Here is a 10,843-nt window from a genome sequence, read left to right on the forward strand (position 1 = left end):
ATATATATATATATATATATATATATGCAATTAATTGTAATATTACGTAGAACATAAAAGAAAAAAGGAAAAAGAAACGACGCAGCTACCAAACAGACATGTACCACCTGGGCACACACACCATAAGGTGGGTAGTTATGCAATGTGCCCTGGTTTTTGAGGGGCTGGCTGGCGGAAGTAAGACCAAAAGTCTGTCTGTTTTGTAGCTACGTTGTTTTTTCTTTTTTCTTTCATGTTCTACGTAATATTACAATTAATTATTTTTCATCTAGGGTTTGATAGCCTGTGTTAAATTCACGCCATTCTTCCTTATCATGTGATTTTTTTCTTTTAAAAAATTATTTATATAAATTACTGTAATACTGGAAATATCAACACAAGGGTTACGCTAGTTCAAATTTTTAACGCATTGATAAAAAAATTTCTGTCTCTTTTTTTTTACATGTTCTATTTCTTTGGGACTTTCAGAAACATAGCACTAACCTTAAATTTATTTTAAAACCTTTTTGTTCTGGTGTAGTTACGAAATGGAAAACTTTGTTCCATGAAAAACTGACACTGGATGAACAATGTATCTCATAGAGTGTGGTATATAAGGAAACATTTTCTATCAATGTTCAATTTATAGCCGTTTGTGTTCTTGTTCTTAGATTTATAATATATTCGCATTGTCCACTTTGTTTTAAAATGTTTCAAACCTACATAAATTAATAATAATTTAAACATTCAGTTCAAAGTCAATTAAGCTAATAGGATAGCTACTATTAATTGCAAGTAGTGTTAATATAATCCATTATTACTTTTTTGATGCCCCTCAGTAGCACAACGGTATGTCTGAGGCCTCACAACGCTAAAGTCCGCGTTTCGATACCCGTGGTGGGCAGAGCACAAACAGCCCATTGCGTAGCTTAACTTCAAACAAACAAATATTTTTTGATACGTTATGCTAATATAGACAGCCACTGATTTTTTTATTAAGTTATTCGATTCAACTACACATATTCTACCTGTTTATTTATCAAGATCAAAGCTACATAATTAGCTATTTCTGCTCTGCCCACAACGGGTACCGAAGCCCGGTTTTTAGCGTTATACTCCTTCAGACTTACCGCTGGCCCACTGGAAAGTAAGATATTTTTTATAATCATAAAATATGCAATTAAAAATGGATTTTGTTTTTACCTGATTGGGGATCCTGGGATCCTTCTCTGATTCCAAAATCTCGCAAAAGGAAAGAAAATAGCGAAACGAAAAATTACTCTTAATAATGGTCAGTTATTCTGTTATTTGCTTTATTGAAAATATCTTTATTTACTAGGCAAAAATACATCAATATCAACTAGAAAAAAAATCTTTATATTGTATCAGCAAGCAAAATAGAAAGTATTTTAAATAACCATAACTTATCTAAATTGAAATCAACTATATTAAACAACTCCAGTCTAAACATACAAAGCTTAATGGACACTAGCGTAACTAGAAAAATATAAAAATATAAGGCAAGAAGGCACGATGAGTAAGTCGGGATAATCAAGTAAACATGTATTTAGCTTTCTAATTCATACTAAGAAATTTAATATTCATGAAAATTACTGTTGAGCAAATATCAATATAAATTAAAAAGCAAACAAATACAACAAAGACAAATATAAGGACTTTTTTTAAACAAAATTTCATTACTAATTACTGCACAATCTCATTAAACTAAAATGAATCTCAATGTGGATATGGTTAATCTGCTAACCATAAATTAACCTCCACAAGACCTGTTTAAATTTTAGCATTTGGGATTTATTTTGTTATATGAATAAATTGGTTTTGTTCTCAATAAACCTATTTGATATGAAATTCATACGCTTTGTTTGTTTTTGAATTTCGCGCAAAGCTACACGAGGGCTATCTGCGCTAGCCGTCCCTAATTTAGCAGCGTAAGACCCACCGCCAACTCTTAGGCTACTTTTTTACCAACGAATAGTGGGATTATTAATGCGTATGAATTTAGGCCCGGCATGGCCAGGTGGTTAGGGCGCTCGACTCGCAATCTGCGGGTCGCGGGTTCGAATCCCCGTCACACCAAACATGCTCGCCCTTTCAGCCGTGGGGGCGTTATAATGTGACGGTCCTAATCTTTATATTATAGATGAAATATTAAGTTTTTGTGATATTACAAGTCTTATTATCACAAAGTTTAATTCAAGAGATTAACACAACACTTTTTGACCTATTCATTCTTGCTAACACCGAACAAATAATTCACCTCAGGATAACACTTAAATATTAATTGCCAATATTTCCTAAAACTAAGGCAAAATAGTTTCTTCAGCTCACAGAGATGAAAATTATTTGATCAAAAAAGAAAGTTGATATAAGTTATTTATATTGCTTAGTGGTTCTTTGTAACTTCTAATAAATCCGAAAACAACATATGTGACAACATATTTAACTGGTATTGATATATGGATATATATATACAACTGACTTTTATATCTTATTTTGTTGTTTAGCACAAAGCTATACAGTGTGTTTTCTGTGCTGTGCCTACCACGGGTATCGAAACCAGTTTCTAGTATTATAAGCTTTTAGACTTACCGCCGAGCCAATGAGGGTGGCTGTTATGTCTTCACTAAAGGTCAGTTTCAGTAGTTCAAACTAATAACAAATCAGTACGGTTTTAATGGGCTATCTGTGCTGTGCCCACCATGGGTATCGAAACCGGTTTCTAGTATTATAAGCTTTTAGACTTACCGCCGAGCCAATGGGGGTGTCTTCTATATCTACACTAAAGGTCAGTTTTAGTAGTTCAAACTAATAACAAATTAGTACAGTTTTAATGGGCTATATTTGCTGTGCCAACCACGTGTATCGAAACCCGATTTTAGCGTCGCAAACCTTCAGACTTACCGCTGAGCCACTGGGGAGGGCAAATCAGTAAGAACTCTTATATTTTTATGAATGAGCAAACATTTATATTATTAAATGGATTTTCGAATGTATTTTAATAGAGCACATTTCGCGACAACAGAATGTTAATTTAGAATGTCTATCTATGTACTGCGTGAAGGGGTTTTTCACCACGTTATGTACTCTCCCTAAAAACGGCTATTAAATTAATTAAGTTGTTCGAATAGTTGTTAATGTGACGAAAGTTTAATGATACTCAGGAACTACTTACAGTTTTCAAGATTAGTCTGTATCAGGATTATCCTGTATACAAAACAACACTCTCCATGTTAATGATAGAGAACAGAATAAAGTTTTGTGATACTCAGGAATTACTTACAGTTTTCAAGATTAGCCTGTTTCAGGATTATCCTGTATACAAAACAACACTCTCCATGTTAATGGTAGAGAACAGAATAAATTTTATAAGATAAAGAGTGAATAATAGCGAAATTACGATAACATGTTTTATTGGAAGCGTAATTACAGCTAAACACGTTTGTAACTTGATTTTATAATTGTTTCTTTTAATTGTTATTAACGGTTTAAACTCAAATTGTAGTGACTTACGACATCATATTTTTAAAATAGTCAGGTTAATTTAAGATTATTCGCAAACCTTGAAGTAGGATTTATATGATCCATTGTTATTATATTTCCCTGTGTTTCATTGAATTAGAACATAAATATAAAACTAAAGATTTCAGGAGAATGTTTGTTTTTCCTAGCTACAATTATAAAAATATTGCCTGAGGTGCAATATGAACAGTTTAATGGGATTTTCGAAAATTTAACACATTTTAATATATTTTAGAGTTACTGAAGTAAAAGCTTCAATGAAAAATAAATGAGCATCTCGTACTTCCTGTGTTATTCGCCTGAATGGATTTGCGTTATGTATATATATATAACAAGGGTTGAAGAATTTAAAGAAAATTAAAATATCATTAAGTAGTTGTTACTCAATTTAGCTGTTTATTAGCATAATATAAAGAGAAAATTAGCGCTACGTGACATCTAATGTTTTCTAATATATATATAAGTTCCATAAGTCCTCAACATACCTCACAGCGTTAAAATAGAAGTACCATGAAAGTTTTAAAGCCTCCATTGAGTCTCTCGCGAAAACTGACTTACTGAGATGACAACAGCTGATATTGCATTGGAATCAAAGAGAATGGTTCTCGTTCTTCGCACAGTAGGTGTCTTATAACGAAGATGATATAACGTACGGATTGAAATACACCGATTTATTAGGCAACAATCAAGACGCCGCCGAGGGGAATAGAGGGGTTGATTAAACAGCTGAATCTTAATAAAAATAATACATTTTTAACTTGATTTAATTATTTCTCTGTATAATTAACCTTCAAATTACCGACATTTTTTTATACAGTTTACTGTTTATGTTTTTGCTTGTTACTACATCAATTCAAGGAATTCACCCAAATGGTGGTTGAAAATAGCTCATTCTCTATGTAAAATACACCCAAGAGGTAACTAGTGGAATTAACTGGAATATCAATGGTATTTTTGTTTACATTTTGTGTTGCTAGGAGCGCTATAACCAAAAAAATCATGAATTTATAAACAATTTGGGGCATAAATAGTTTAGAGAATTAACTAGATTGTTTGTTGTCAAGAGCAAAGCCACGCAATGAATTATCTGTGCTCTGGCTACAGCGGGTATCGAAACCCAATTTTTAGCATTATAAGCCCTCAACATTTCTGCTAAGCCATCGGAAAAAGGGCGGCATATAGTTTAGAAAATTGTTTTTAAAAATTAGATGGGGATATGGACACCAGCGGTAATTCTAGGGTTCCTTTATTTATTTATTTTTTTGAAATTGACATTAAAACGGTGACGGTGCGCTTAGCAACAAAAATAGGAACATATTTATGTTAGGTTTTGAACTGTAGAGCTAGTTCGAAATCAATTTCCTTTCAGTAATAACTAATGTCCAATTACTGTACTTGACAACTGAATATATACGTTTTTATGTATAGTAAAAAAGGAAGGGGTTACGTACAGAATTACTCTCGAACACAAACTGGATCTTTAAATGAAATAATGACAAGTGTTTCTTTGTTTGAAGTTAAGCAAAAAGCTACACAATGGGCTATCTGTGCTCTGCCCACCACGGGTATCGAAATCCGGTTTCTAGCGTTTTAAGTTCCCAGACATACCGCTGTACCACTGGGGGAGCGATACAGACAAACAAAACCTTTACAAGATGTGTATGGTTAATATCCATTGTGGTCTATGTATTTTGATTACCGTTATCTTCTGCTAAATAATGCCTGTTAAAAAAAGCCAAGATTAGATTATCTTTGTTAGATAATCAAACAGGCAAAAGGCACAGACACACTCCTCACATCTTAATATGTATGCGTAACAAATTAGATTTTTCTCACATTTATCATAGCAAGTGTAAGTCCAAGTATTTCATCTTATATATTCGAGTAGGTAGTGTTTGATTTGATAACAGTTACATACTAAATGTATATTGATTAAAAAAAGGGCTCTGTTTAAAAGGCTGCTCTATAAAAAAGAAACAAAACACAAAACACTTTTTAATGAGAATTTTATATTTTTTCATGCAAACGTTTTCATGAAATCAGGAAAATACTATATTTAGTATAGGTTATAAATCACTTTCGCATCAAATTTCACAATAGAGATATTTGTACATACACGAGAATGTTGCCTTTCATCGCAATTAGGGTTATTTCATGCCAGATAAAACATCGATTAGAGGCGCATTAAAATGTCGTGATTAGATAAATATAAACATGAATATTGTTTGAAACTTTTTAAAGAAAAGGATACTTAAAAAAGCTATGATTAAAAGGTTTTAAGGAAAAAAAATATACATCCCATCAAAATCCTGGAATTGACTAGCACGTCATTTTCAAGCACTTTGTGAATATTATGACGTAGAGCGCTACCTACCGGACACAAATCGGTAAAAAGCTTGAAATCCCTTAGAACTCGTAGAACCCTTGTTTGTATGGAATTCTAGAATCATGGATGGGCCGTTAGACATTAGCTGATGTGGAAGGGTTTTTCCGCAAATGTTTTTAATCTTTTCCATTTGACCTTTGACCTTGATGAAAACCTGGAGTACATCAACTCCTTCACAGCTAACAATGAAAAGATTTAAGACATTAAAAGATAAGAAGATATTAAAAAAATAGCAATAAACTTGTGGAATAGTGTGATTAATCTGAAATATTTTAGTTTCTTGTTAGAGTCTGAACTGAACTTTCAAAAAATATATTTTCTTAAATATCACATAAATTTTAGTGAAATTATTTTTTTTTAGCCACCACATGGGTAACAAGTAATTTCATAGGTTATTTCGTCTTCGGTTAACAACATATTTAAAAATTGTAATATGGCAAAGAGAACAACACACAAAATAATTACACGTGTCATAAGATGTTAGTATTAGGTCTGTTATATTTTTAAATACTAAATACTTTATCTAGTTTCCAAGGAAATTTCAAGAACTAGAAGATTGTATAAAAATAGTATTCCAACTACACTATATTCGTCATATGTAAGCGACTAGATAAATAATGTAGTGTCTAAAAAATATAATAGGCCTAACACTAATGTCTTATAGTTATAATCAAGTTTTTCCAGCTTGTAAAAGACACGTGTTTACGCCATCAAAATACATAAAATAAAAACACGCACTAAAAATTCATAAATCGAGTACTTGGAAATTCCTTTTAATAATAGTTAAAAATATAAACTATCTTATTTTTGTTACTTCAATCAGTGGCCAAGAACACTCGTGGTCTTCTACGATTTGTAAAAACAATACACGATTTATCACGTTTTAGTATCGCAGCCTGAGAAATAATTAATAAGTTATCTGAGCCCTATTCTTGATCATCTAATCAAGGTTGTTATGTGATCAGTATATTTCAAAAACGTTTCATCTGATTTTGATCAAATTTGGCACAAAGGTTGAGCGTCCCAAACGAAACAATCGAGTAACGGTTGGTGAATATAGGTCAAATGTCACGATGAAGGACAAAAACGTTTCATCTGATTTTGATCAAATTTGGCACAAAGGTTGAGCGTCTCAAACGAAACAATCGAGTAATATAGGTCAAATGTCACGATGAAGAACAAAGACATAACTCGAAAAGTCTGCATCAGATTTGTATCACATTTAATAGAAAGGCTGAATGTATCACAAGGACGAATTAACCATATATTGATGAAAGTAGCTCAAATGTCAAAGTCCCACTGAAGGTTGACCACTTTTGATTTAATGGTTGTAAAAACGGTCAAAATATGTGAACAAATGAGATAAAGAGAGGATCTTGAAACCAAGATGTACAGATCCTAGGGTGCGGAATTGGTTGTCGTTTATTTTCGGTTGATTACTACAATAGTAAAAATAAAATCCACTCTCTTAGTGCCCTTCTAATCGTACTTTCGTCGTCGTATCATACTTTCGTCTTCGTTTGTCTTCCCTAAATGTACAGCGGAGTAAAGTTGACGTTTACATATCAGACCCTTGTTTTCTTGGTTAACACACGCATTAGGTTTTTTTTTTTTTTTCTGTTGTTGTTTTAATTTCTCCGTGTTCAGTCTTTTATTTGTTTGTTTCAGAATTTCGCGTAAAACTACACAAGAGTTCTATACGCATAGTTAATTAATATTAGTTTTATTACTTTTTAAAATTCCATTTTTATTCGTGTTTGTTTTCAGGTATTCGCGGAAAGCTACTCAAGGGCTATCTGCCGTTCCTAATTTTTAACTGGTAGACTAAAGGGAAGGCTTTGTTTGTTTGTTTGTTTTGAATTTCGCGCAAAGCTACACGAGGGCTATTTGCGCTAGCCGTCCCTAATTTAGCAGTGTAAGACTAGAGGGAAGGCAGCTAGTCATCCCCACCCACCGCCAACTCTTGGGCTACTCTTTTACCAACGAATAGTGGGATTGACCGTCACATTATAACGCCCCCACGGCTGAAAGGGCGAGCATGTTTGGTGGGACGGGGATGCGAACCCGCAGATTGCGAGTGGAGCGTCCTAACCACCTGGCCATGCCGGGCCAAAGGGAAGGCAGCTAGTCAACATCTGCCGTCAACTCTTGAGCTGTTTTTGTCTGAGCAAATAGTGGAATTTGACTGTTACTGTCATAGCGCATCCCCAGCCCCAGTACGGAGCGTGTTTTTGCTGAAACGGGATGCGAACCACGAATCGTTGGATCCAGAGCATGGTCTTTTTAGCTTATGAGAAAAGGTCATCCTGAGTATTGTCGAAATATAGAAAACATCGTTATTTGCTGTTGTTGTTATTGTTATTTTTAGTATTGTAACTCCACAAACCTATCGTTGACTCACCAGGAGACATTTTCATTTGTAACTTTTTAAAGATGTATGCCTTTTTAATATGACGGAAGTAGCAGGAAAAACGATACATTTGATTATGTTTACACACTATAAGAAATTTTAGCACACTCCTCCATCCAATTACGAAATACTGTGGCAGCAAGTGTGCCCATGCGTTCAACAAGTAGCATGGCGCCCTAATTCGAGCCACCAGCCGCAGGGAGAGTCCGAACTTGGTTATAAAACATTCGGACATTATACAGATTTTTTAGGCTTACTGGCGCAGATCTACAAATGGTGTAAGCGCTATTAGACAGAAAACAATTATATTGAATATATGAGAACAGAAACATAAATATATATTTTTACTGGACAAGAAATAATTATTTAAAAAGTCCTTAAGCCAAACCAGATATGGAAATATGCCCATTTTTCGAAAATTCTTAAATCATCTCACACGTAGTAGTATAATAGTCGAAGTGATTACATTTTATACCCGTTTCTCTCAGTACATTTATCAGATCACAGCACAACAAAGATAAGGATAAACAATGGATTGTTGTGGAAGTACCACTGGTGTTTACCTTAATTACTTTCTTCTGATCGAAGTTTTTCTAATGAGTACTTTAAAAAAAAATCAAACAAACAGGATATATTAGTTTTACTAATGAGAACTTCACACAATCAATCATACAGGATATATTAGTTTTACTAATGAGGACTTCAATCAATCAAAAATATAGGATACATTAGTATTAATAATGAGGACTTCAAACAATCAAGCATACATGATACATTAGCTTTACTGATGAGGACTTCACACAATGAAACATACAAAATACATTAGTTTTATTAATGAGAACTTCACACAATCAAACGTAAAGGATATATTAATTTTACTAATGAGGACTTCACACAATCAATCATACAAGACATATTAGTTTTACTAAAGAGGACTTCAAACAATCAAACATATAGGATATATTATTTGTTTCTAATGAGAACTTCACACAATGAAACATAAAGGATATAATAGTTTTGGCAATGATGACTTCACACAATCAATCATACAGGAATGTTAGTTTTGGCAATGAGGACTTCACACAATCAGACGTACAAGATATATTAGTTTTAGTAAAGATGACTCTATGATATACAGAACACAGTGATGTTTTCCATAGCTTCGTCGTGTGTCACGTCACAATTCAGTAGGATCCCGAAATAATTTTATAAGTAAAAACAAATAGATAAACAATGTCGTACTATCCAAAATTGTGTTAAACATTGACCTTGTGAATATATATGTGTGTGTGTGTGTGTGTACACATACTTATAATATACAAGCCATTTCTTAACAATTGAAATTTACTTAGGATATCTCGATAACGTCCTTGTAGTAATTAATTAAGTTTGCTGTCCAACCACATTTTTTTAAAGTATAAAGCTGGTTTTATTATATAAATTTACTTCACGAGGTGCCACTAAGTCAGATCTGAGTAAAACTATATAAGTTTTTTACTCACTCCCTGTTCACCCTGCTGGGTATTGGTTCATGAAGATCGAAGTCCGTGAAGATGATCTGGACTCTCTCCTTTCCTCTAGCTGCAAAGTGGTAAACACAGTGGATGTCAGCCGGGTAGGAGTTAGGATAGTTAGGGCTCGCAAATGTTCCGTTTTTAGAAACAGTACTAGTTACCCATATATCACAGGGCACACCTGCAACAAATGTTAGTATGTTTAATGTTAGCCAGTTTAAAAATCTAAATAAAAGCATATTTTGTAGAAGCAAATGAAAGATGAGCCCTAAAATGAAATGAAAAAAAAGGTTTAAATAGATGTGTATTAATTGCTACCAACAACATTTTCCAAATAATAACAATATTGATTAATTGTGAACAAAAACCGACGAACAACTGACATAGACAAAACTAATTTATCTTAAAATATATTAAACGCTCGTTGCGAATTATTTTTTTAGTGGTGTTCTTATAGCATAATACAAAAGATTAAACACAGTTGATGTTGGAAAGCTTAGTGAATTTTAAAAAAAATAAGCATAAAAAATTTGAGAAAATAGCAAACAAACGGTTATACGTTTACAATTTCAAGTACCAGTAAAATTTAAAGATACATTATAGTCTCTTTGGCTTCTTCTATTTCCCCATCGCTGACGTCAAGAAAAAAAGTCTCGAACCTCCTCTTATATCTTTAAACTATAACAGTAAGAGTGTGTGTGTTTCATAGCAAAGCCACATCGGGCTATCTGCTGTGTCCACCGAGGGGAATCGAACCCCTGATTTCAGACTTGCCGCTGTCCCACCGGGGGACAACAGTACCATAAACAAAGATTTTGAGCTTTGGTTTAACTCGCTGCCCCAAGAGGGCCTTACATCTTCTTCCCACTGTCCCTCAAGTAGGCCCCCTAGGGCACAGCGGTATGTCTGCGAACTTACAACGCTAGAAACCGGGTTTCAATACTAGTGGGCAATGGGCACAGATAGCCTATTGTGTAGCTTTGTGCTTAAATTCAAACAAACAAACCCTCAAGT

At 33.6% G+C, this 10,843-nt stretch overlaps 1 protein-coding gene across 1 annotated transcript in view; it reads right to left on the reverse strand.

Moving 5' to 3' along the window:
- The window catches only part of LOC106471744 (suppressor of lurcher protein 1-like), a gene marked incomplete at its 3' end in the record, with an annotated part of 187,705 nt that overhangs the window by 5,901 nt on the left and 170,961 nt on the right, over nucleotides 1-10,843 (reverse strand). Inside the window, exons 8-10 of the mRNA XM_022401295.1 lie at nucleotides 9,818-10,010; nucleotides 5,894-6,084; nucleotides 1,183-1,221 (exon numbers count right to left, since the gene is read on the reverse strand). Coding sequence (XP_022257003.1) covers nucleotides 1,183-1,221; nucleotides 5,894-6,084; nucleotides 9,818-10,010 — 423 coding nt within the window. The remainder of the gene's footprint in view (nucleotides 1-1,182; nucleotides 1,222-5,893; nucleotides 6,085-9,817; nucleotides 10,011-10,843) is intronic.

This window comes from Limulus polyphemus, unplaced genomic scaffold, assembly GCF_000517525.1.
Source record: "Limulus polyphemus unplaced genomic scaffold, Limulus_polyphemus-2.1.2 Scaffold115, whole genome shotgun sequence".
Lineage (NCBI taxonomy): Eukaryota > Metazoa > Arthropoda > Merostomata > Xiphosura > Limulidae > Limulus > Limulus polyphemus.